The sequence below is a fragment of the Xiphias gladius genome, chromosome 8 (assembly GCF_016859285.1).
Source record: "Xiphias gladius isolate SHS-SW01 ecotype Sanya breed wild chromosome 8, ASM1685928v1, whole genome shotgun sequence".
Classification (NCBI taxonomy): Eukaryota; Metazoa; Chordata; class Actinopteri; order Istiophoriformes; family Xiphiidae; genus Xiphias; species Xiphias gladius.
This window is the reverse complement of record NC_053407.1, coordinates 27019646-27046459: the sequence shown is the minus strand read 5'-3', so window position 1 is coordinate 27046459 and position 26814 is coordinate 27019646. Positions and strand designations below refer to the sequence as shown.

Sequence of the window (26814 nt, the reverse complement as noted above, 5' to 3'; positions counted from 1 at the left end):
ATGTCACTTAGCACATTGAAGTTTGGAATTACAGAATTGAATTTGTTAAAGTAAATGTTCCATATTTCACTGAATGGTTTACAGAGGAAGTGCATCTCTGTCTCAACCTCATCTGTCGAACAGTGACCACCTGTTCTGTTTTTCTTTCGGTCGCCGGGATTTTTTGTTTCTTCCTCATGCGGTCGCCAGTTTGTGATGACTGAATCTATACTTGGTTTGGATCTGCCTCTGCTTTTTATCTCGTAATCCCTGTCTGACTCGGGAGTTACTATGCGGTTACCGTCACCATGGCAACCTTTAACTGCAGCTGGGCACACTCAGCTGATTCAGATGGACTGATTAGACTGTTTCCCTGTTGTCTGTGGTGTTTAACAGTCACTTCTCTGACATTTCTCTCTAACTCCTGTTGCATGCTGTATCTCACAGCAGCTTCAAGGTAGAACAACACAGGAGTGATTTTCATTTTAACATTTGTAACTGCAAGTGCTCACACATGCACACAAATTTTAAGTAGTAACTGGGGTTTCATCAGGTAGCTCTGGAGCAGGACAAATTTCCAAAATAAAAAAAACCCTAGATTGTGACTGTTGGTTACCGTGAGGGCTCTGGAGTAGGCTGTGTTTTCAAAATAAATGTGTCTTTAGAAACATCAGAATTTCTTCAGAAATTTGCATCGAGGGTAGTATCATTTAGATCGAGAAAAGTTAATAACAAACATTTTAAAACAAGTGGAAAAAATTAAGGGAGAAGGAAAGGAGGAGAAAAAGGAAGAGAGTTCTGATTTTCTATGAATTTATTTCCTTTTAATTTAGTGCTAGAAGTAAAGTTGCAGAAGTACAGGTGCATGCATCAGCTGATGTCATGTATCAATTACAATTATTAAATTAGTAATTAGGATACCATGAAATGAAACAGTTACATGGATTTTTACAGAACTTGGTATATATCATTGAGGCTCAGATTCAACACACTGAAAAGATTAGATCTCAAAGAAAGCAGAGTATCCTGTGTTGCATAGACTCAAGGGTTTAAAAGGGGACCTATTACAAGGGATAAGAATGTAAAGCATCTCAATTTGTGACAAAACCAACTGACAGTGAAACAGACAATCAATGAATCAAACATTACACCAGCTACATCAGATTTTTATTTTTATTTTTCATGAAACATGTTCATTCGCACCAAAGTACATGTCATTAGGGGTACCCTATATCTGAAACTGATTCATTGTTGTTTTAACATTGCAATTGTAACCTTTTAAGTGATTTAACTTTTATTTGCAGAATGAGTACCTAGAAAAAGAACTGAGCAAAAAGGAGAGAGAGCTAGAACTTCACAAGACCCAGTTTCAAGTCAAACGTAAGTACAGCCCTGCTGTCCATCTGTTCACAAGGACATTTTGAAAGTTGAGTCAGTTCCATGAGCCACAGATTTGAATTGTCTAATTACAGTTAAAAACTCAAGACAATTTACCAAGGGGATCATTATTATAATGGCTTGTTTTTCAAAAATGAGCCTTTGTAGGAGAATTAAATACCTTAGTGGCCACAGCTTTACTGTTCTTGTTCCTTTCTGTGTGAAATCATAGTCGAAGAACTATCAAAAGTGAAACAAGACCTGGAGGCTGCACTGAAAGACGTCCTCCAAGCCATGAGCATTAATCAGGAGGCCACTCCATCTGACGGTGCCATCAGTTTTGCTAATATGGAAAGGATGGTTTACGTAAGTATCTCCCACACACCAAATCTGATGTTAAATGTTGATTTAGTTTTTAAAGATAGGCTAAAGAGTGATATATTGCCACAGTGTGTTTTTTACCATGACTAGTAACAGGTTTTGATCAGCTCCATCTTCATAATTTTGTTTCTTCTATCTTACTACTACCTTTAGGTGTTCAGGGTTAAGTACAAGTCTTGATTTTGCGTATTTTGCTCAATCCCTCTTTGTTTTGGGTCATAATGCTGCAGAGCAGGGCCTTAATATTGGTATACAGAGGGTAGCTTAAGCAAGGACTACAGTGTCTTCCGAAGGAAGGAGATTTGTCTTCTACAAACATAACAACAACACACAACCTAAGAATAGAAAAGGTCCTGAAAAGGATTTTCCCACACTTCAAATATACTGTAGTTGTAAATGCTGTTAGGTAAATAGGATCCAGCAGCTTATTCTCCTGAGAAGTAGGAATAGTTTATATCACATTTATCACTAAATGCAGGTCAAATTTTGAACACACTATCAAAGATTAGACAGCTTAATTATTTGTCTATTTAAGTTCTTTCCCTTGGAACTTTCAAGCGGAGTTCTGTACAGGTCCCGTTTTGCAAACCCATCCCCCAACTGCAAAGCTCAGCACCGGAACCAACCCATTACCCGCAATTATCTCTAAATCAAATCCAGACTTGACCCAACCTGTTATCATAAGTGCTGCAACCCGACCCATACCTGTAATGTTAATTAAACACAGGCTACACAGTCACTCTCATTAACACTCGTCCAGATTGTATTTACGAAGGGCTTGCATGATGGCAGGTCTCAGGTTATCAGGCTATTTTGCGTGATGTACTGTCCCATTCAGATGTGCAACGCCCTCGCTCAGTCTGCTCCCATCTGTTGATGAAATGCAAAGTGATCAGTTTTGCAGTATTCATCTCGCCACATATCCAAAGTGACTCCCTATTGTTATTAACTACAACTACATTCTCGAGTCTGGAATGATGATGAATTGAGGGGTTAGAGGTTGTGTCGTAGGCATTCACAATAATAATTAAAAAAAAAAAAAAAATTATGGCAGCTAATTAGCCTTGATAAATTACACTGGTTTAAATTTTTAAAGAGTTTTTATTTTAATTTCTGTTTTCTATTTCATTTATTCATCTTAGCTCTCATATTTATTTCACCGACCGCCCGCCTGCATTTAGATCATATTTACCCGTGCCCTGAATTAATGTAAACCTGTTTTTTTTCGAGTTGCCTGTCGTGTTCTCGTCGGTACCCAAACCGGTGCAGGACTCTGCTCTCCACCTTGCAGAGGAAATCTGCCTCTAACGATCTGATGTTTATTTTCATCATGACATGTTGATATCTCTCTTTTTAATTTAATAACAACGTATCCCATTGTTAAGTTCAGCTGTCAAGGCAGTAAATGTCTTTTCACTGTTACGTTTCAGTACAGCATTTTGGTTGCTCAGTATGTGTGTGTGTTTGTGCATTCAACTGTGGCACTGAACACCGGTCTAAGTTGACGCGCCACACTGTTATTCCTGTTACTTCAACCGTGTTTTTGTGTTGTCTTGTCTGTCCCCTGTTCTTTTATCACTGATCAGATCAGCGTTCCCGATGACTTTTCTTGGCTACACATTTTAGCGTGATTGAAAGCCCGTTTTGTTGTCTCAGCCTGTAATATCTCATCTGTAATATAATAAGCTGTGTTTATTTAGCGTGTAATTTAACTGCAATTTAATGCAATTTCAAAATAAAACTGACAATTTACTTTTCCTGGAGGAGATTAGTGTAATGAGATGAACAGTAGTGGGTGTCACGGTGGTGCAGTGGTTAGCAATGTCGCCTTACAGCGAGAAGCGCCTCACCAAAGACGTGCAGGTTAGGTTAGCTGGCGACTCTAAATCGCCCGTAGGGTGAATGTGAGCGTGACTGGTTGTTTGTCTCTATATATATCGGCCCTGTGATAGACTGGCCAGACCTGTCCAGGTTGTATCTCTTGCCCTATGTCAGCTGGGATCGGCTCCAGCCCCCCTGTGACCCTCAAATTATGGATGGATGGAAGAACAGTATTGGCGTTTGGCATTAGATATTAGTAGTTATTAGAGTTTTAGAATGAACTTAGATCACACGTTACAGTAAGATTACATTTTCATTATATTATTATTGTTATTGTGTTGTAGTCAAAATGCTTCCAGATAGACATTCAGGTTAAAATTTTGTAACTTAAATGTAATGTTTCATAGTTTCTATTTATATGATATAGTCATATAGTTTATATTTATTTTATCCCTTTTATCCCCCCTCCCAATCATTTTTACGTGAGAGTTCACATAACCAGCTCAGGTCCAGCCTTATGCAAAGGCATGTTGTGCCCAGTACAGCCAGTATAACCTCGATTCAGTGGAGCATGTCATGCAGTATATCATGTTTCTGCAAAGTGTGATTGCATGATTTTTTTTTTTTGCGTAGTCTTCTACAAAGTTATGACATATTTCCCACAGTCTCAATGTGCACCTTGTACAGCGCTTTTACAATAAGATTTGCTATGTTGAAGACAATGGGCATACTCCCCCTCCCAGGTATTTCAGTGTTTTTTGCCAGTTGATGAAGCAGAGTGCTTGTCACATAGCAACTTAATAAACAACAAGTGTGGTAAGCCAGAAAAAAGTTGAGAGTAGTCAAAATGGCAAGACAAATCTGACACAGCAGGAGGTATGTGTTTGGCTTTGATGTCACACTCCTGGGCAAAGCATCAGACATGACCAGCACGAGAGGAAATAGCAAGAAATACCAGGTGCAAGCCTACAATCATAACTAGTAGTATTGATGTGACATTTGCTGTCAGGAGTGTGGTTTTTAACAACAAAACAAATACATTTATTTTTATGTGCAGCAAGTGTTATTAAATGTTAAATATAGGAAGTGAATATGATAGTGTTGGACCTGTTACACTGACTGATAGTGACTGACAGTTCAAAGGATCATTTCTATTTCACAGACTGGGTCATTTATCATCCAAACATTTTTAAAGTTTGCTTCAAGGGCATTCTAACTGTTTTCATCCCCCATATCACAGGCTATAGATGTCAACAACGTCAACATGTGTGGGCAGTCTCAGTCAGCCCTGCACCTCAAGTCCCAAATACATCAGCTGGTGGGGAGAAATGAAGAACTGAGGCAGGAATTGAAATCGGCCCGTGAGGAAGCAACAAGCAGCTTCGGCCAGCTTGCCAGAGCCAAAGAAAAGGTACATCCAGTTAGTGTCAAGACAAATCGATAATGTTATTGACTGATGGCAGACAACCTGATAGTTGTTTTTATAATCAGGATACTTTTCTACCTAATCCCTTTTTGGCCATATCCTTTCCTTTGGCAAGAAAACAAAGGCTGGCTACGCATTTTAATACGATTTGTCAAGTCGTGCAAAGTCAAGCATATATCGAATGCCGGTTGTTCAAGGCCAACTACAAATGCTTACAGCTGTGTGTCATAACTCTCTTTTCCAAATCAATAGCATGAATAAAATATATAAAAATTAGGTTAATCAGACACATAAAGACTGACATGCTGACTCTGAGAGTACTTGGCGTGAATGGAACATTATTTTGATGAATCAGTCTCCTTTGTTTTTACATATGTTGCTTCTGTTTTATATAACAAGAAAAATTAGTTTAACGAACTTGCATCTCAACTTTTCAGCTTATTACTTATTATTTACAGCTTATTACTGACTTTTTCCATATTTAAACTAATGCAACATCAGAGAAGTAATGTTTAATAGAAACTGAGTTTTCAAGACCACAACCACTGAAATGTTTGTTGGATCCCTGTTTCTAAGAGGTGAAAACCATAACTTATATCAAAGCCTTTCCTTTAGACAGCTATCATAACTCATCTTTATGTTCCTCAGTTTTATTCTGTTATACCACTTTGTGTCTTTTATGTATCTTTTCTCTGGTCTTTAATTTTTTCTTTCCCATGTCTGGTTCACTGTTCTCTTGGGAAATGTTAAACATTTTATTTTAATTTCTCTGTTTATTAGTTTGCCTGACTTCAGTGGTTTATGTTTCACATTGAATTTATTTGAATGACATTGGTATTTTTTGACAATCACCCAATCATATTTTCCCTATGAAGCCATTTTGTCCTCGTTTGAAGGGCAAACAGTTTGGATTGATGCTGTTATGTTGTTAAAAATGAAATCTGTGCTTGTCAGTTGAGCCAACTGGAAGGTGAATTGGAGCTGCTAAGGAAGTCAGGCAGCAGTGGAGTTGTCCTCCGACCTCTGACCCTCCCTGAGGGCCTGGGGCCCAGCAGCACTGAGGTCATCAGTTCCCTGAATGAGTATGCTGTTCGACTTCTTCAGGTCAGTCTTACTGTCTTCTGAAGACCCGGACGGTAGTAACTATAAATCAACTATATGTCTCAACTCTATATGAAACATTTATAATACTTGAATTAATTAGGAGCTCAAAAACAAGGAGGAAAAAAGCAAGAAACTTGTAGGAGCGTTGGAAGAATACAAAGAGAAGTTTGCTGTTATCAGCCACCAACAGGGACTCCTGTATAAAGAATACTTAAGGTGGGTTAACAAGAAGTTTTCTCACAAATTCTATCTGCTTTGTCACCCGAAGTTCGAGCTTTAAAAAAATCTTTGCTCTGTGCTTTTATTGCTCAGTGAGAAGGCTGAGTGGCAGAAGGAGAAAGAGACATTTACAGAGGTGAAGGACAAGCTGGAGGAGCAAAAGCAGGTGGATGCTGTTAAAATCCAAGAGTTCAATGTAAGTCAGACAAATAAGTGTTTAAAATGTTAATGGTACTTAAATGCTGCAAGATGGCCCGCAATTATCCCGCACTTTTACCTCTGGCGCTTTACAATGTGCCACACACACATACACAAATGCTTTAAAATGGTTTCACATTCAAAACCCACAATCTGGAACTAAATGTATTACAGATAAATCAAACCAAAACACTTCAATGTCCCTGTTGATGTGTGTCCATCTGAGGTTGTCCTCTAACTTGATAAATGTAAAACATTTATAAGGGGAACACACCACTCACTCTGTCTTGCAGTTAAAAACATGAGCCTTGAGAATCTGGGATAGCACAGAACACTTCACAAGAGGGATCTTCGTTTTAACCTTTTGTGTCTGCTCATGCTTTTTAAAAGCTTTTCTAAAAGCAGTAACAGATATACTGCTTTGTTTCACTTCACTTATCCGCTTATAATGTCATGAGGGATCAAACCGTTTTATCAGAGCACTCATCTATTTCACCCGTCAGGATCTGCTAGACACCCTTCAGAAGGACCCAGGGGAAATCAGGAGACAGTTGAGCGAAGCATTGCGCAAGTTGACGGTACTGAAGGTTAACGAGAAGAAACTGACGCGGCGCTATACCACCCTGCTGGAGCAGGAACAGCACCTCCGCAAGGAGAACAGCAAGTTAAGGGATGAGAGCAGCCACATGCGGGCTTCAGTCACCCAGAGGATAGGCTACCTGCAAAGATACAAGGTATCAAGGAATCACAAAGTTAAATGCCTCCAATAGACCTTAAAACAAAACCAGTTCTAATATCTTTTTACCAAAGCAAAAGAGCAAAAACTTAGTGACCCAGCCAGATCAACCCAAAGATAATGTATAAAAATAAAGCTGGCACTGTTGTCTCTTAAATAACCTGAGTAGAAGAACACCAGATACATCGCAATCCAAAATCACAAGTAAAAGTTATGTCTGGCATCAGCGATACCACCGTATAATTCCCTTTTAACAGTGCCGCCTTTTGTTTTGTCTGTAGGAAATGGCTGCATATAAGATAGCAGCACTGCAAAAGGCCTTGGATGATAGTGTGCCCTCATCAGACCTGGAGAAGGCGAACAAACAGTACACAGAACTCACAGTCAAATACAGAGACATGCTGCAGAGGGACAGCCGTCTCATACAGAGAACCACCAATCTTGAACATTTGGAGGTATTGAAATTATTTTCATTATACTTTCAGTACACACACCTTTAGTTTTGGGCTGTTCACAGATGACTGACCGTTACATATTTCTGTCTTTTCTTTCTGTCTCAGAGTGAGAATGAGTCTCTCCGGGAGCAAATCTCTGCCATTATTAAAGAACTAGAGGTCACAAAGGAGAAACTGAATACGTTAGAGCAAGCATGGGAGAACGTCAATTCAATTGGTAAACGAAAGATAGCGCTCATTACATTCAGTTCAGTTAATAACATCCCTCAGAAGTAATGTGTAATATGTTGTTGAATGTGTTATGACGCCAGTAGCACTAAAACGTGCTGTGACTCACAGAAAGAAGGGGTACATGATTAGGGCTGGATGATTATCTAAGAAAGTTTAGGCCAAAACTACCACCAAAAGGCTTGGACTGAAAAAAAAAAATCCTGTAAGGGTGGGCTGCATCAGCTGGGTTTAAATTAGACTAAGAACAGGTTTTTATTGCTTTGATACAATACAGTGATGGTGGTGGATTTGTGGCTCCCACCCTCAGTATCAAACTTTCATCCCAAACTGTGTTTTTTCCTCAATATCAGGAGGTGAAAATGGTATGGATAAGGCAGACAAGGCGTTAGCCAACAATGAAATGGTATCTGCTGCCAGACGAATCACCACTCTAGAGATGAAGGAGCTGAATGAGAGGCAGCGAGCTGAGCATGCCCATAAAATGTATGAACACATGAGGAATTCCCTCAGGCAGGTGGAAGAGCGCAACTTAGAGCTGGAGTCTAAGTTTGCAGAGGTAAGAGGTCAACGAAAACAACAGATGAGCTTTTTACTTTCACGCACTTGAGACTTCTGTTGCTTCCCAGGGCGTATGCGTGATTGTTTTTAATAAATCATGCAAGGCCATTGAGATCCCATGGCGGACATATGGTCTTACAATAAAGAAGTAAATAAATTTGGATTGTATAAATGACAAATCATTTTTATGCTATACAGTGCCTGTTTTCTTATTTTTATTTTACTCTCTCAGAATTTTTTGTTCATCACCTCTTAAAACAGCAGTGCAACTCAGCCACGTGACTGTTTCAACGTTTGTCAGTCTGTGCCAAATTCTCACCAGTTAAAGAGAGTTTTCCAAGAAGTCTTTACTTAAGGAATTAATTCAAGCTGTAATACCTTTGTTTTTCCTCAGTTGACCAAAATGAATGTTGAGGCCCAGAGGGTGGAACGGGAGCTCAGAGATGAGCTGGCAGACAGCGTTGGCAAAGCTGTGAGCGACGCTGACAGAGCCAGGATTACAGAGTTGGAGAAAGCTGAGGCTGAGCTTCGCATCGAGGTTTCTAAGTAAGTTTGATAATGTGCAGGCCTGAGATGGGTCATTAACATTGTCATCATGAAATAAATGCATGTTTTGTTAAAAATTGCAGTTGCAATCCGAGAATAACTTTGGAAATGAATGATATAAACATAAATGGTTTTTTTAAGGTCACAGCAGCGTAATCAGATTTCTCCCACACACGCACTCTCACAATTTTTATCAATCATTATCCATGATAACAATGTTGGGGAAGCAACTAATAAAGAAGGATCCATGTTGAATTTTAGTGAAATAAAGGTCAGCATGACAGCATCAGCAAACTCTTCTTGTTTGTTTCTTTTCTCTATATAAATCATATTCATTCAAATTCTTTTCACTCTGTATTTTATGTCTGGTCATCCAGGCTCACCACTCACCTTTGGACTGCTTATAATGTTGGCAATAAAGGCAACAAGGCTTATTTTACTGTTTAAAAAGTGTATGTAAAGAATGTTATGTGTGGTTTTTTTTTGTACAGACTTCAAGAGGTGTCTGATGTGGCCATGATGCAGGCGTCTGCTCTACAGGCCAGACAACAGTCCAAAGAGAAGGAAGTAGAAGCTTTGAGGAGACAAATACTGGACTACCAGGTGATTGAGTGTTGGCGTTCTACATTTTCTTAAACTTTAGTGAACTTAGGAAGGTTGTCAGCTCGTCTGTTCAGTACGTTGAAAGATTTTACTGTTTCCTTTCAAGTCAGAAGCTTTTATGAGGCTGTTTGCCTGATGTACAACCTCCAATTCACAAAAAAAGTAAATGGGATTTCAACTTGAGCATCTGAGGCACTTTATGCAGTGTGAACAATTCAGATACTTAACTGCACTTTCTATCACAGTTGTCTACTGACAGGTGACTTGATATTAGTCATTGTTTGTAGTAGTTTACGCTGATTCATGAGATTTTTCAGGCATTTGCTTTCAACTTGGTGAAAATATGGAAAGAAGTATATGGAAAGAAATATAGTTATGTCAGTGGTTTTTAAATTTTCCAATGTTCTGTAGACAAAAATGAACCTAAAATAATACTAAAAACATTTGTATAATACAATATAATATTTCTGCTTCTCAACATTGGAATGGTAAAAAGTATATTAATATTTATGAATCAAAATGCAAACAAACCTGGTTGTGTAGCAGGCAGTAACTTACATTAGTGAGTTGTGTGAAACAGTTTTAAGCCTGTGCCATCTCTTTCCCTCAGTCACAGTCAGACGAGAAGGCCCTCATTGCAAAGCTCCACCAGCATATTGTGGCTCTGCAGCTCAGTGAGTCAGCTGCTTTGGCCAAAGTGGAGGCTGCCACCTCTCACATCCATCAGCTGGAGGCCTACAAGCTGCGTGCTGAGCAGCGGCTGGATGCTAGTGAGCGTACTCTGTTCCTCGCCCGCCAGGAGGGCAGCAATCGCTCCAAGCACCTACGCCAGACCATCCAGTCACTACGTAGGCAGTTTGCCGGAGCGCTACCTCTTCCTCAGCAGGAAAGGTTCTCTGTGACTATGGTGAGCCTCCAGGAGGACAGAGCAAAAGCCCAAGAAGAGAATAGGAAGGCAGAGAAGGAGAGGAAGAGAGCAGAAGGCAGGGCTGAGGAGCTGGAACTGAGGCTTCGAGGGCTGGAGGAGCTCGTCTCGACACTGAAGGATGTGAAAGGGGCCCAGAAGGTCAGTGGGGAAATTTATTTATCAAATTATGCTCTGTCTCTTCTGTAGGTTCTGGTTGATTGACAGATATAACTTTTTAAAGATGGTAGAATAATACACTGTTGGTCTTGTGATAACACTTGTTTGTGGAACATCTTGCCCACAACTTATAACATTCAAACAGGTAACTGAGTGGCACAAGAAGATGGAAGAAGCTCGTCTACAGGAGCTGAGGAAAGCTAGGGAACTGGTGGTCCAGAAGGAGGAGATCAGGTACCTGAAGAACCTTGTGGAGGAGCAGGAGCGAACCATTCGCTCACTGGAAGAGGATATTGTGCAGCAAAACACGGTGAGAGCAAAACTCAGCTGTAACTATCTTTACACACGCTCACAAATTCACAAAGTCACGAATTTGTGCGTCATTGTTTTCATAATTAGTAGACAAACACTTGACGAACACATCAGGGTTATATACAAAAGGATTATTGTGGTATGACTCAATTACAAAGAGTGGTGAATAGTGTGGCTGTGAAAACATCACAATGTTAACTACATCACAGCTTTCAGTACAGAAGTGCGTCAGTAGTTATGTAGTATTCAAGGTAAATGTCAAGGTAATGCAGAAAACTCTTCTCTTTATCATGGAAAGCTTCAAGAAGAACGTCAGCTTGCATGGGATCAGCGAGAGGTGGAGCTGGAGCGCCAGGTGGACCAGTATGAGAAGCACCAGAATGAAATTCTGAGCAGTGCAGAAAAGGTAAACTATTGTTTACAGCTGTTGGAGAAAAAATAGTTCAAATTAACAGCAAGTAAAACATGAATTCAGAGACAGACTGGTTTCTGAATAATCAGAAACCAGTCTGTTTCGTAGGATTGGTCTTAGTAATAAACTCATTATATTTACAAATAATGTACAGGTAGTTACATTTTACATTTATTTTCCCCAAGCATGTGTCTGCCCTGTTAAGGACCATATTTTTGCTTGTTTTCAGTTTGAGGGAGGAACAGGTTCCATACCAGACCCGAGTCTACCTCTTGCTCATCAGTTAGAGTTTGCTTTGGGTAAAAACAGAGAGTATGTCCGCACCATCTTGGACACACAGGCCACCTGCAAAAGTTTGGATGAGGTATAGTATTCCATCGCTCTTCATATGTGTTACCTGTAAATCGAACGCATAGTAAATTGTTTGAATTCTACTTCGTATGTAGAAGTTGAAAGAGACAGAAGCAGCTCTGTGGAAGGCAGAACAGAACATTGTGTCCAGGGATAAAGTGATCAATGAGCTGCGTCTTCGGCTCCCAGCTGCTGCCAACAGAGAACGCCTGCTAGCTGACCTTGCCAAGCATGAAGAGGGCCAGTTAGACAGTCAGCCTGCCCTCAAGCTGGCTCACCAGACCATCAAAGACCTCCAGGGTCGACTGGATAAAAAAGAAGATGTGCTAAAGAAGTACCATAACCAGTTGGCTCAAGCCAGACAGGTACAGTAAGACAAGGAGAAATACTGGGTCTGCAATGATTCTTAATGAAACGAGTTTCTTATATTCTTCCTGTGTGATGTTTAAAAGGCACCATCTTATCTGTGAATAACACTGTATCAGTGATTAGCTGTGGGGTCTGTTGGAGTTAGGGTTTTTAACTGTAGTGAATCTCTGCTGGGTGGATAACAAGAAATCTCAGCACTTAGATTAAATATTAAAATTCAATTTGATTTATTGATGCTACAGAAGTGTACCTCTTTGAGCCTTGTACAATTATTTAAATGAAACCATGTGAGAAGTTTAAAAGGGGATTACTGTATCTCTCAGTGACATCTAAAATGTGACACAACTGGCCACAACTAGACACCACTAATTTAATGTTTAACAGTGCATTGTATTTCATAAAGTTAGCATATGCTTTTTATGTAAAATCTTAATCTGAAAAGTAACTAGTAACTGTAGCTGTATAATAAATGTAGTGGAGTTAAAAGTACTGTATTTCCTTTGAGACGTAGTGGAGTAAATGTTTAAATGTTTAAATTCAAATTCTCAAGTAAAATATGAGTAATTACACTTAAGTACAATACTTGAGGAAATAAAAGAAGAACTTGAGCTTTTTATATCCAAAGTGTTTCTCTTTTTCATTTTAACTACACCTTGTTGATCCCAGGATCAAGAGGAGATGATAAAGAGACACCAGGAGGAGCTTAGATTGCTGCATCAGAAGCTGGACTTTCACACGGACACCTCCCTGGACCGCTTCAAACAGACTGCAATGGTATCAAATGTATCCATATCTAATTTTGTGAACTGCCCCCCCCCCCCGCTTAAAACGCTTTGACTTCTTGGGTTAACTCTATGACGATGCAGGATAGAGGGTAGGTCTCCCACATTTTGGCAACACTCAGAGCCCAACGCACAATCCATGTAGTTACAGATGTAAAATGGAAGAAAATAGACTTGAAGATTAAAAATATGCTTCACTGAAGCAAGTTTACTGCAAGTAAAACGTGTGTTTAAACGAGATGCGTGTCTGTTCCATGAGACACGCGTGCGATTGACATCTAAAAAACACGGCTGAAACACCTCCTCTTACCCTCCGCAAGGCTCTCAAAAACATTGGTGCAAGTCTAGTTCAGTCCATCAGATTCATATAAATATCCTGAGACATCTCCTTTGAATACACATAAGTCCCATATTGCATTTCCTAATACTACTGTACGTACTTAATCACCCATTGTTTCATGGAAAAATATCCCATTTTCAGAGTTTATTCTAGAAGATTTTCCTGAGTCTCAGTCTGTTTGAAAATTCAAGCTGTGCTTTGTTTGTTTGAAGCCGCATTAAGTTTTTTGTTTAATCCTCTCTCTTTTCCGCGTCCAGGAACTGATGAAGAAGCCCACTATCAGGGTGCCAACCTCCAAGCATCTGGAGCGCCTGGCTGAGTTGGAGCAGACAGTGGCTGAGCAGGACCTCTCGCTCTCCTCTGCGGCAGAGAAGCTGAAGCTGATCACTTCTGAGCTGGAGCAACAGAGGACCGCTGTGGAAACACAGGCTAAGAAACACGCTGATGAGATGTCAAAGTGATTACGCCTTGTGCTCTTTCTGAATTTGACCCAGTGGTCAACTATGAAGATTATATTAAAGCAGAGTCTGTGTCCTTTTTGTTTCTTCTATCTTAGTAGTTTAAGTGAGTACAGTAATGTAAAACTGATAAAATTATCAGCAAAAAACATACGTTCTACAATTTTCTAAATTGAAGTCTTTGAATAATAGTAAAATATCTCAAATACCATCATTCAAGGGTTTTAAGTTTTTACCGTGGAGCAAATAATTTTTGTTCACTTTTAAATTAATATACATTGAACAGGTTTCGTATTACAAGATTCCTTATTCCCTGCTTTTTATTGTGGATTATGAAGTGTTTGGGTTTGAATATTCCACTCAGTGTAAAGAGCATACAGCTTAAATGAAGAGACAGAACAGGTTGATAATGTTGGGTAAGATGATTTTAACAACCATGGGAAGTTGATGACATCTAGCTCTTGCTCCTGTGAAGATTTAATGTGCTTAGTGTATTGTACGTTACTTTAGGGAGATGTGTCTGCCAAATGAATGAAATTTAATGTAAAAAGTTACCTGGCAAGGAGCCATACACAAAAGTTATGTGTCTATGAAAGTAATGCTGTTTCTCATCAAGCAGGAACATTGTTCCCCCCTGTCTAAAGGTGATTAAACTGTGCATTATAGTGATCTGCTACACAAGTTGCAACTGTCCTGTCTGAAGACAGCCGCTGCTACTTCTGACAATTTCAAGAGTTTTAGACACCCTGGATATATCTACAGCTTTAAATCCATTCAAATCAACACTTCACCATTAAGGATACAGATTTTTCTGTTGGAGTGTTTTTGCAGGCTTTTCTTTTGGATTTAGTATGTTAAGTGTGTGTGATTTTGTTTTTTTTGTTTTTTTAAATTTACTCTGCACATGACACCATCTGCGTACCACATTACCTACTGATCACAAAAACAAAAACCACATGTTAGTCACATTCTGGGACTCATGGGTCACAAACCATGGACTACACCACCACTTTATAGATTCAGTAGTAATGACCTGGAGCAAGTCAAAAAATACTTCCCTGCATTTCTGTCAGATATACATTTAAAAAAAAATTAAAAACTATTTAAAACGGTTTAATAATGCTAGTTAAGAAAATCTGTATGTTATTTTAAAAAAACTAACAGAAGGGATTTGTTGCAGGCTGGAGGAGTACCATGCTGCCCAGGTGAAGGCTCTGACTGGTGAGACTGAGGATCAAAGGAGCCAGATAGCCCAGATGGAGAAGGAGATGAACTACCTTCGAACTGAGCTGGAGGCCCAGAAGGAGGCCAACGTCCGCTCCCCCAGTAACACCATGAAAAACCTGGTTGAACGACTGAAAGCACAACTCACCCAGAAAGAGAAACAGCTCAAGGTTGTTCTTTTATGATATAAGTTTACTTGTTCCTGTACTTTGTTTTTGCTTTTTTTGAGCAGCATAAAGTAGTTGTAGTCATTTCTTTGGGAATGAGGAAATGCTGTCTCTTGTTTCCCCCGAGTTCTTGTGTTCACCCCTTTCCAAAGATGTGCATGCCGGGTGAACAGAGTGCTCTAAATGCTTCATACAAATGAATCTTCACTGAGTGTCATGTGTCTTTTTTGGATGTATGATGGAATGGCAGCCTGACCCGAATGCTTTCCTGCTGTTCACCCAGTATCTACTGGTACTGAAACTTGAATGAAGTGTATGAATATTGCTTTTTGGCTTTTTGGCTGCGAAACAAGTAAATAAAACTCGGATATCAGTTTCAGGGTTAGTGTCCATAGCGTTTTTTAATGATATATACAGTAAATTATTTTTTTATTTGTAGAATCTGCAGCCTGTAAAAAATCTGTAATTGTTCAACAGATACAGAAAAATATGCACTTTTATCAAGTTAATTCCAAGAATGAGTGTGAGAGAGAGAGAGGAAGTAGTTCATGAAGAAATGATGATGGACGATGGTTCATTAACTGTAAAATGAGGTCTGACCACTGCACTCATTCATTTATCATAACTGGCCTATCTTTGTTCCCCAGGCACTCAGTAAGGCTCTGTTGGAGCTGCGGGCAGAGATGACATCTGCTGCGGAGCAGCAAGTCATAGCAAGCGCTGCACAAAAAGAAGAGAGTCTCAATGTACAGATGTTGATTGACAGGCACACCAAAGACCTAAAGGTGAGTCCCCAATATCATCATTTCTACTTCCTTTTGGCAGTCCGCATCAAGTCCATTTGCCTTTTACATTGAAGATATAAAAACAGGTCACAAATATAACGTTATGAATTTTAAAAAGGTAATTTCCTGATATGTCACTGAAACAGGAGTAGCTACTGCATTTGTAGGGGGCTGTTTTTAGCTGCAGACTGATAAACAGTATCTAGTGGACTAGTGAATATTTGTTGTTTAAGGACAAATTAAATTGGAAAAGACCTTAAATCCTTCTTCTCCAAAGGTGCGGCTGCAAGAACTTAATGAAGAACTTCAAGGTGCAAAGGAGTCGGCCAAGGCAGCCAGAGGTCGGGAGAACACCCTGAAAGAGGAAGTAGACTGCTTGAGCCAGGACCTCCAGAGAAGTCAAAAAACCCAAAGACGCCTACAGTCTGAAAAGGAGGAGAGGGAGCAGGACATGCAGGAGCTCAAGCAACAAATCAAGAGGCTCAGCAGCGCTCTTCAGGTTAGTATCTCTAAGAAGTGCAGTAAGGAATCATGCAGCTTGCTTTGACTTTGATCTGGAGGTTTGTGTTGTCGCTGTTCTTATTATTACATGCGCTGTAGATTGATATAGCTCTGGAAAAAATTAAGAGAACATCTCTAATTTTTTCTTAAATCAGCATCTCTACCCATATGGCAGCAATTCCAGTCCAGGTGTTGAATTTCAACACAAGCATACCTCATTCTACTTTATGAGGTACTGGGCAAGTGATCACCTCAACCAAATCTTAGTTAACGAGGAAAGGTATAAAAACCGGTGCCATGGTCATCACTATCCTCTTGCAATAGGACCAGCTGGATGGCAAAAACAGTGCTAGCGTACTCAAAAGTAATTGGAATCAAAAAACAACTATTGACCATGCCTAAAAAGATAAGTTTTGAGTGTGGAAAAGAAGGGTTAAATTCTGGCTTTACTGGCAGTGAGCGTCAGGTCGCTTCCATCGTTAAAATTTCAGACAGTTGTTCATAAGAACCAAGAAAAGAAAGAAATTGTGCAAAGCTAGAAAAAAGCCCCTCATTAACGAGAAGCAAAGAAGGCTGAAGTTTGCAAAAGACCATAACGATTGGACCGTAGAGGACTTTAGTAAGGTAATCTTCTCTGATGAGTCCAATTTTCAGCATTGCCCAACACCTGGTTGTCTAATGGTTAGACGGAGACCTGGAGACCTCTCCAAGCCACAGTGTCTCGCACCCACTGGGAAATTTGGTAGAGGATATTTTTGTTTGGAATTTGGGAGAAAGGTTGTCAGTAGTTTACAGAATAAAACAATATATTCATTTTACTCAACCACATTTTTATAAATAGTACAATCAGAGAAACCAATAATTTTGCAGTGGTCTCTCAATTTTAAAAGAGCTGTATGCTCCGCCGCATGACCAAGCCACTATCAGCATAACATCATGTGGACAAGTAACTACAATCCTCTGGCTCAGGCAAGACATTCAGACCTTGAAATATGATAAAACATTGAAATGCAAGACATGCAAACCCTAATAGGCTCTTCCGCAGCAAATTTTTCAAACATTGAGGAATGCATCAAGAATGGAATCTAACATTCTGCTAAGATTTAAGATAAATTCCTCCAGTCGGTAGAGTTGATTTAATTATTAAGGTATTCCTGTGGATCTGTGCCACCTACTGTACTGTTGTTTTAAGGTTGGAGGCCAGATGTTTCTCAGGACACATTTGGTGTGGGAGGACTAAATCACTCCCACACAACTTTAACTTGATGCCATGTGGTGTAACCCCAAGCTTTGTAGTGTTTATGCCTTGCTTTTCTCATTGAGTCCAGCAGGGAATGGAACAACTGCTATACACTGTTTGAGAAAAGCGAAGTTCTGTGAAAATCATCTTCTCTGTATCTCGTAATTAGAATAAACCAGAACCAGATGGGAAGGGGCCAACCATCGAGAATCTGCAGAAGAAGATCAGGAAGCTAGAGTCTGACCTGGAGAAAAGAGGAGAACTAAAGAATATCAAAGATGATCATGGAAAAGTGTGAACATCAATTCAGTCAAACATTTTAATAGTACTGCATGATTGTATCATTAGTAGTAGTATTGTCATTCACTACATGTTTACTTGTGTTACAGACCAGAGAAGAAATTGTGCGATGGGAGGAGGGTAAGAAATGGCAGGCAAAGATGGAAAAGGTGAAGAATTCAGTGAAGGAGAAGGAACGAGAGAATGAGTTCCTGTCGAAACAGCTCAGCACTCTTAAAGACCTCTATGGCAGGTCAGTGTGTACTTCGTACTGGACAATTTACAGAGCAGTTTGCAAACTTCCGAATATAGCATGATGTCACTAAACTGCAGACAGTACAGCTCTTTATCCAAAACTGGTAGATTGTAGAATTGTCATTTTCCTTAACTGTAATAAAATAATAATACATAATAATAGAATTTTACAGAGCCAAAGCGGAAGTCTTGAAATTCCTTGTTTTATCTGACCAACAGTCCAAAACCCAAAGACAATCGGTTTCCTATTATCTAAGACAAAGAAAAGCAACAATTCTCACGTTTGAGTAGCTGTAAACTGGCTATGGAGAGCGACTGCCAGTTTCAGTTTTGAGCGTGTCAAAAACAGAGAGCAGATGGTTTTTTTCCAAGGTGTCAATGGTGCTTTCACACAACTGTCCACAGTTTTTTACATTTCTGCTAAGTGTTGGCACCTGTTCTTTTTCCATCCTGCGTTTCATTGTGTAAGCAGACTGGAGCAGGAGAAGGCTGCGTTGCAGAAAAAGCTGAAGGCTCGAGGTGTGACTGCTGATCAGGTAGTGGGAGTGAGATCCTCTGAAATGGAGAAGGAAATGCAGGAACTCCAGAACAAGAACTCAGACCTGGAGACACAGATCCTCACCATAAAGTATCTATCAGTCTTTAAAAATTCTTGCTATTGTTCAAAATGTTCTGATTTTAGTTAATTGTTTGGGCTTATTTTAAATATATTACAAGTGCATGGGGATTCAGTATACTTTTATTTATATATATATATATATATATATATATATATATATATATATATATATATATATATATATATATAATATAATATAATATAATATAATATAATATAATACCTATGTATGTATGTATATATATGTGTGTGTGTGTGTGTGTGTGTGTGTGTGTGTGTGTGTGTGTGGTGTGTATGTATGTGTGTATATATGTGTATGTGTGTATATATGTATGTGTGTATATTTATATATATGTATGTGTATGTGTGTATATATATATATATAATTTAAGCCAAATTCTTGTAGCTGAGGCACAGTATAGTACCATGCAATCCAGACACAGACCTGTTTCATTTTATGAAATTTGCAGACAGTGCCAGGCTTTACCTCGTGATGATGCCATGGAGAATCTGACAACGAGGAACCGCTACCTAGAGGAGAGGGTCCACACTTTAGAGAGTCATACGTCCAAAGAGCCTCCGTCAAGACCCTCAGTAAGTGCTCATCAGCGTAAACATACGTAAGATATCAACTGTAATAAATGTGCTGAAAACTTGTCAGAAATATCCTCATAACTCGCTGACTAACATAAATGCATACTTATCCCATAAGTGTTGAAACGATTAGTTGATTAGTTGATCAGCAAAAATGTTCCACAACAATTTTGATTGGTACTGAAGTAATTTATCAAGCAAAGATGCAAAACATTCATTGGTTTCAACTTTCTAAAAGTAAGAATTTGCTGTGTTTCCCGGTTTAATGTGATTGTAGAGTCCCATAAAAAACATTCACGTCTTAGAAGTTTTCAACTTTTACTGTTGTACAATATTAAATCAGGTTGTAGATGTAATGTGATTTTTTTTTTTTTTTTTTTTTTTTTTACACAGATAAACAAAAAACCCTTAAAATTGAAGTGAAAACAGATCTCCACAAAGTGTTCTAAATTAATTACTAATATAAAATACTTTATATATACACACGCACACATCACTTGTGTGTAGTAAAGGGGTTACACTTGATTGAAGTGAAAAAACCTGTGTGTCAGTGTTTGGACAAAACCTAGGCTGCGGTTGAAGTCTTTTTCACTTGGGAAGCTCCAGACTGAGTGAAATGATCCAGAAGTATCTTAAGTGGCAGCCATGATAAGAGCGGATCAAGTTCTTTAAACGCTAAGGAAAGGAACTCCACTGCTTCTTTTCTTATCTCCTGGACCACCCTTTACCAAAGGAAAGAAGATAATGTTATCCTGCAATTCCTCGTGGCAGAAACATTTAAAGCGACCCATGTAACTACGTAGCTTGGTGTAAGAGCAGTCGGATTCTCTCACTAAGTCCTTATGAATTCTCCCTCACATCTTTCCTTGACCTCCACCTTCCATCAAGGTCAAGGAAAAGTGGTTAGGAGAGGACTTTTTAACTTTTCCACCGTAGCCCTAGACCATGAAGACAAAGGAACAATCAAAACAACTTGATGAATGTGGTGGAATAGCACAAGTCAGGGATTTGATTCAACAGAACATCAATGGGGGGTTTTAGATGTCCTGTAGACTCATCTTTTGGTTTTGGGCTGTTCATCTGACAAAATGCCATCTGAAGATGTCATTTTTTTGCCATTTTATAGGCTAATCTATTAATTAATTGAAAAAATAATTGGCTGCAGTTCTAGATACATTTTACTGAGATAACAAGACCTCACATTTATTGCAAGGTTTACAGTAGGTAGTCTACGGTACGTATCATTACTCCTGCCGAACAAAACATTTTCGCCTGTCTGATGTGGCCCTGTTCTATTTTAAGGAGTCAGAGATGTTTTTCCTCTGTTTTTCTTGCATTACTGTATTCATCATTCTTTACTCTCTTTCTTTATGAATCTCCTTCTTCACTGGATTTAATCTGATTCAATGCCTATGAAGGTAAAAAGTTCCTCCTCCACGGCTTTGAGAGGGATTTGTTCTGTCACTTTTGATGCCGCGGATTGGTCGTGCGAACCCCATGCTGCTGAATCCTCCAGCCGCTCTGCCAGCCCCGAAGCTGTTGAAGACGCCACTGAACATCAGAGGGAGCCAAAGCAAAGACAAATAGAAGGAGAAACTCAAACCAGATTTGTCGGAGAAGAGGATGTTTGCATTGAACAAGAGCGGCCGAGCCCTGATGTGGCTGACAAAACACATCTGATGGGAGAAAATGATGATGATGATGAGGCTGATCATGTTAAAGAAGATGAGACACAAACAGAAGCAGATCAAAATACACAAGAAATCCCATGTGGTTCTGATCTTCATGTGGTCGAAGAAAAGGTAGAGAACACCTTGCTCGCTCAACAACAGACCACAAAAGAAAGTGAGACCAAGCCTGACGATCCGTCAGGAAGACCTGGATCAGTTGTGTCCTCCTCTGAGCCGGTGGCAGCAGCTATGGGCGTTGAAACGAGTGAAACTATGCATAACGAGGGTGCTGCTGAACTAGAAGACCGAGATGCAGATGATGATGTGGGGGTCAGGGCAGAAAAGTCAGAAGAGGCTGACGAGCAGGTTGAGCTGAAATATGAAGCAGTTGACTCTACAAAGGAGGCAACAGAGGAAGATAATCCAGAACATTCCCGCTCATCAGAACCAGATGTGGATTCCAGCACAACACTGAGCAAACACCGGGGGTTTACACGTAGAAAAAGGGATAAGCGTGTACAAAAACGAGAAAGCAGATCTCTTAGAGACCTGAAGGTACTCCAGGCTTCTATAGTCACCCAGCTGAAGTGATAGTGCTGTGATAGATTTGTGCAGTAGATGTAGCAGAGCAAAACTCAAAGCAGCGAGTAGTACGCGGCTTTTTAGCGTGTTGTTGTTTTCCTCCCCTGCATTGTCCATCGGGGACTGAAGGTTTCTGTGGTCGTGTGTAGGTAGACAGTTTCATGACCCCAAGAACAAGGACATTTATTTAAAAATAAATAAGTTTTTCTTCACTCCCTTAGACCTTTTGATTTTTCAAGATGCATCATCTTCCTCCATAGCAGTTGTACTAATCTTACATTTAAAATAATTTTCTCTGGCTCATTTTGTGTCTTTGCTTTCCTCTAGACTTCAGGACGAGGCACGGGCACACCCTCACAGAGAGATCAGGACCTCCAAAAAGAAAACCTCAAGCTGGCCTCTGAGAACCTGGAGCTGCGCTTTCAGCTGGAGCAGACCAACAAAGATTTACCAAGACTCAAGGTACGCATAACAGAAACTGAGAGCTAGTGGTTCAGTGCAGTATCAAAGTTGATTGCAAGGCATTTTAAAGGAATAGTCGGACATTTAGGGAAATATGCATTTTAAATTTTTAACCAGCTGCCAGCTGTAGCTTCATATTTACCGTGCAGACATCAATGTGTGTCATCGATGAGAGCTGGTGTTTTGACATTTGTCTTAATTCAACTGTGTCTCCTCTAATGCTTTGAGAAACAAAGCGTTTACAAAAACTAGATAAAAATAATTAAATTTGATCTTTGTGAAAAGGGATTTCATTCATTGCATCATAAATTCGTCTGTGTCTACATTTATTTCAATACTGCCACTTGACAAACTTTAAAACGTTCAACAAAAAGGTCTTCAACCCACAATTCAACCCCAGCATTAACTAAAAGGATAAAATATTGAGCCACTAATGTTGCAAAGAAGAATGCAAAGAATGATTTATGTGATTTTATTCAGTTGCTCTTCGGTTTAGTTTTTTTTGTTTTGTTTTGTTTTGTTTTTTTACAGAATCAAGTTGCAGACCTTAAGGAGATGTGCAGTGCACTGAAAAAGGAAAAGGCCGAGGTGAAGAAAAAGCTGGCTCATATACATGGAGTAAGTTAACCCGAAGTCATCTCTTCTCCTTCTATACACAGTTATTTTCCCAGAAATGACTAAACATGTGAGGTTTAGTCCCCTGACCAAAACAAACATCTAACAAATGGCAAAGAAGCTGAATTGGATAGCAGCAACTCCACTGAGATTCTCCATTGAAATTTAATTCACCAGCCTCCTGTGCGAACTGTGGATCATGAGCATGATTTGTAATGTGTTCCCCATCAGGCCGGTCACAGCGGTAAAACAGTACCTGAGCTCGAGAAAACCCTCGGGTTGATGAAGAAGGTGGTGGAGAGGGTTCAGAGGGAAAATGAGACGCTAAGGAAATCCAGTGCACCTGCAAGTCAAGACAAGGTCGCCACCTTGGAGCAAGAAAATAAAAAACTAAAGGTTGTTTACCACGTCATCGATCATTCTATTGGACGGGTTTAGTCACTTCTTTTTTCTGTTAGCACAGCTGACAGTGAACATTGTTTGTGTTTTTTTAGGCTGACTATGAGAAACTGAGGAGTCAAAGTGAAGCTGAGCTGAATTCCAAACTCGAATCTAAAACCAAAGGGCTCGAGAAAATAGCGATGGAAAATGAACGTCTACGCAAGGAGATAAAAAGGGTAACTACATATGTTAGTTCCACAGTAAGTTGTAATTTTCAAAGGTACTTTCTGTAGAAAAACATCTTAATGAAGAATTATGTTTTTTTTAGTTGATATTTTAGTATTTAGTCATTTAAGGGCCTAATATAGATTCCGGATTTTCATTCTGAATCTCAAAAGCTATCGCAAAGCCATGGACATTTTTGACATTTTCATCCCTGTCGTCTTACCTGGTTGTGCATGTTTCATATTGTTCACAGGAGATGGAGGCTGCAGAGAGGCTGAGAGTGACCAGAACGAGTCTGGAAGTGAACAACGAGAAGCTCGAGGCAGAGCTGGAAGAAACCAAACAGCGGCTTCGGGCAGCTCTGTCCAGACCCATCACAGAGGGAGCCGACAGCAAGACCTGGAAGGCGACAGTGGTAACCAGGTCGGCAAACTGTTTTTTATGCAATCAATCAAAGTCCTCTGTGACTGGGCGTTCGGAGCAAATACAGAAGCTCTCGAAGCTCTAATGACCTGAGTGTGAGCAAGTGGTTCTTTGACTTCCACCTGCAGAATGTTTGACAACAAGATGAAGGAACTGGAGAAGGAGCTCTCCCAGAAGACCTCCAGCCTCTCTGAACTCAAACAGCAGCTGAAGGAGGTGAACGAGCGTGAGAAGAGAGCTCAGACAAGCGTCCGGCAGCTAGAAGATCAGGTACGGGTTAAAGAAGCCTTTAATTTAATAACAGCAGTCAGGCTCAGGGTGTCTGTTTTCTATCTCGGCTCCTGAGGAACTGCGATGTTTTTTTTTTAATCAGATCTGACATCAAGCTTGTGTCAAACATGGAATCAATTATTGAAACGGAAAGACTGGACTGACTTTTATTTAGGAGGGTTATTTATTACACTATTCTTGCTATTGTTTTTCCTAGGATTAAAGAGTCGGGGCTCTTAATAATAATAATAATATATTTTAATATATTTTTTTAAATATATTTTAAATATTATAAATAATAAATTTATTATTTATTTTATTATTATAAAAAAATAATACATATTAAAAATATATTTTATATATTTCAATAATAATAATAATATTTCAGTCTGTCGGCTCAAACTGCTTTGGTCCAGTTGATCAGAGGAAACTTGGTGTAGCTTAAAATGGCTAATATGGCGTTGTTCAATCCTGCTTGTCGTGCAAAGAGGGGGTATAATGGAAACAACAATATTCTGGTCTTGTAACAGACTTTGCAGTTAGACATGTTATTAAGTGCTCCAGCAATTTAATATCACGAACCACAGATTAAAAAATAATGGTCAAATTTGAAGCAGAACTTCTGACTTTTGGTCCGTGCAAGTCAAGCTCCAAAGCTCCCTGGGCCCTTCCCCTCTCATGATGCAGCTCATAGTGTTTTGTTAGACCCTCCATGGCCGGTTCCCCACATCCTTGAAACTCCACAGCCCCAGTTTGAAACGCAGGCTCTCTGTTAACATTTAACCCCGATGACACTATGGAGGGTAATTTTCAAAAACTTCAGGAAGCTCTCGGACAGTGTGCTGTATAAATGTGTTTAAATTGTTATAATAGGTTTTGCCATTCCTTAGGTTGACATGCTAAAAAGCTTTCCTACCACTGCAAAGACTGACGCAGGACTCACCAAGGAGTTCCAGGCAATGAGGTATGTGAAACTACGTGCGCTGACAAGTATTAGTAAGTGTTTAATGAGTAATAGTGGTAATATAGCAATATTAAGGGCTGGGCAATATGGCTAATATGTGCAGGTCATAAAGCCATGCTGAATTAAATGAGTGTTACACTTCTGCATGACATTGACCAAACCTTTGTAAATGTGTAAAACCAAAAACTTCATTATGTCATGTTTACAAGAAAAGCTTTCTTGGAATCAATCATTTAAATGGCAGAACATCTGGAAAATACTATGATTATATAATCGCAAAGCGGATTATCACCTTACTGTTATATGCTACATGATCTCAAGAAGAAATTGAAGTTCTGCGTCCCACTGTGGTTAGTAAGTCACTAAGACTGCCACTGTTTATCAAGCGAACACAACAATGCTCTGGTCTCAGTGTCCGATACAGGAAGAACAGGAGGACAGCGGTAACTTCCATCCTGATCGCGTGCGTTTTGTCCGGATTATGTAACCTGTGGGACTTTTGACTAAAATCTGCCTGTTCATTTTGTTGTCAGATTGGTCAACACTGAGCTGCAGAAGGAGAACACGGACCTGAAGCAAACCCTCAACGAGTACGCTGAGCGATATGGCGAGACGTCTTCTAAACTAGGTGAGACTTCCACACACACACACACACACACACACACACACACACACACACACACACACACTGCTGTTTCTTGAAGCTACGGGACATTTCTTTGGGTTTTGTGGTAAAGCTGCTGTCATTTGTTTTTATAAATCATATTTTAGTTTGAGAAGTCAGTAAAGTGTAATAGAGTGGAACATGCCACGTACTTTTGATAGTAGCCTGACACGGTAGAAACTCAAATTAAATGTATTTTTTAACAAGTCATTTCAGGGGTTTGTTTGTTTTATTTTGTTTTCTTTTCTTTTTGTATTTGCAGACAACGGGAAGCTCAAAGCCCTTCTGCAGGCAGCCGAAACTGAGAAAACCAAACTTCGAACGGAGGTCAAGAAGCTGAAGAAAGAACTGGAGAACTTTGACCCGACATTTTTTGAGGAGATCGAGGACTTGAAATATAACTACAATTTAGAGGTCAAGAAGAACATTGTGCTGGAGGAGCAGCTGAAGAAGGTGTGTGATCAGTTTGGTGTAAAAGCTGAAATGCCCAGTGTGTCCGTCAGTTAACTCAGGGTTACTGTGCCTTTGAGTGGAGTTAAGACTGTTAAAACTACACCTGAATGCACTTCAACGTTTGCCAGTCTTTAAAAATTGACATTATCATAAACTGATCGGGTATTTTTCGTTCAGCTTTCTAGGGGTGGGCACTGAACCACCATAGGGTCCTCGGCAAAATACGTTTGCATGAGTAGGCTGCAAAACGTTGATCAGCTTTGTAATCGTGTTCGTTTAGTCAGTTTTAAACTCTTATTTCAACTGAATCTGTTGGGTTTAAAAATGTGTGTGTTTCAATCAGAATTCTTTTGATATTTTTGAAATCAGTTTTGGTTTTAGTACTGAAGCTCTAGCTGAAATCTCACATCACACTCCTGAAGCCAATTCCTTGGAAACTTTAGGAAACATATCTCCTTTTCAGAACAGTGTAAACTTTACCTTTTTGAACTTTTAGCTGACGTAGCTCCTTTATGTTGTTAATACTGAGTTCTTGGATTTGTGATTTAGCATATTTATATGATTTCTTTATATTTGTACAGTTCTGCCATATTTTGCTTTTATGTATATGTCAATAAAGCAGCTTTGATACTAAAATAGAAATGTTTCCATACACATGATTTATTGATCACTTAGCAATGAAACACTAACATACAGTAT

The 26814-nt window shown here is 39.5% G+C and overlaps 2 protein-coding genes across 3 annotated transcripts in view; both read left to right on the top strand.

Moving 5' to 3' along the window:
* Window positions 1–26756, top strand: part of cep290 (centrosomal protein 290) — a 39011-nt gene extending 12255 nt beyond the window's left edge. For both annotated transcript variants that reach the window (XM_040133022.1, XM_040133021.1), the window contains exons 17-51: window positions 1284–1359; window positions 1589–1722; window positions 4799–4969; window positions 5939–6088; window positions 6189–6304; window positions 6401–6503; window positions 7009–7239; window positions 7523–7696; window positions 7802–7913; window positions 8278–8483; window positions 8880–9031; window positions 9523–9634; window positions 10245–10700; window positions 10864–11028; window positions 11329–11436; window positions 11672–11806; window positions 11889–12158; window positions 12829–12936; window positions 13542–13741; window positions 14923–15136; window positions 15781–15918; window positions 16196–16417; window positions 17829–17951; window positions 18049–18191; window positions 18666–18821; window positions 19283–19406; window positions 21986–22120; window positions 22652–22738; window positions 22967–23131; window positions 23230–23352; window positions 23595–23764; window positions 23893–24034; window positions 24925–24998; window positions 25532–25626; window positions 25925–26756. In XM_040133022.1, the coding sequence (XP_039988956.1) occupies window positions 1284–1359; window positions 1589–1722; window positions 4799–4969; window positions 5939–6088; window positions 6189–6304; window positions 6401–6503; window positions 7009–7239; window positions 7523–7696; window positions 7802–7913; window positions 8278–8483; window positions 8880–9031; window positions 9523–9634; window positions 10245–10700; window positions 10864–11028; window positions 11329–11436; window positions 11672–11806; window positions 11889–12158; window positions 12829–12936; window positions 13542–13741; window positions 14923–15136; window positions 15781–15918; window positions 16196–16417; window positions 17829–17951; window positions 18049–18191; window positions 18666–18821; window positions 19283–19406; window positions 21986–22120; window positions 22652–22738; window positions 22967–23131; window positions 23230–23352; window positions 23595–23764; window positions 23893–24034; window positions 24925–24998; window positions 25532–25626; window positions 25925–26169 (5535 nt within the window). In that variant the 3' untranslated portion in view covers window positions 26170–26756. The remainder of the gene's footprint in view (window positions 1–1283; window positions 1360–1588; window positions 1723–4798; window positions 4970–5938; window positions 6089–6188; window positions 6305–6400; window positions 6504–7008; window positions 7240–7522; window positions 7697–7801; window positions 7914–8277; window positions 8484–8879; window positions 9032–9522; window positions 9635–10244; window positions 10701–10863; window positions 11029–11328; window positions 11437–11671; window positions 11807–11888; window positions 12159–12828; window positions 12937–13541; window positions 13742–14922; window positions 15137–15780; window positions 15919–16195; window positions 16418–17828; window positions 17952–18048; window positions 18192–18665; window positions 18822–19282; window positions 19407–21985; window positions 22121–22651; window positions 22739–22966; window positions 23132–23229; window positions 23353–23594; window positions 23765–23892; window positions 24035–24924; window positions 24999–25531; window positions 25627–25924) is intronic.
* On the top strand, window positions 20782–21718 carry LOC120793199. Its single transcript, XM_040133029.1, has one exon. The coding sequence runs from the start codon at window positions 20813–20815 to the stop codon at window positions 21665–21667; it is 855 nt and encodes a 284-aa protein (XP_039988963.1). The 5' UTR covers window positions 20782–20812; the 3' UTR covers window positions 21668–21718.
* Window positions 26757–26814: the final 58 nt, after the last annotated feature.

Excerpts from the sequence above, each read along its gene's own strand:
- LOC120793199 (XM_040133029.1), top strand. The coding sequence starts at position 20,813 with ATGCCTATGAAGGTAAAAAGTTCCTCCTCCACGGCTTTGAGAGGGATT.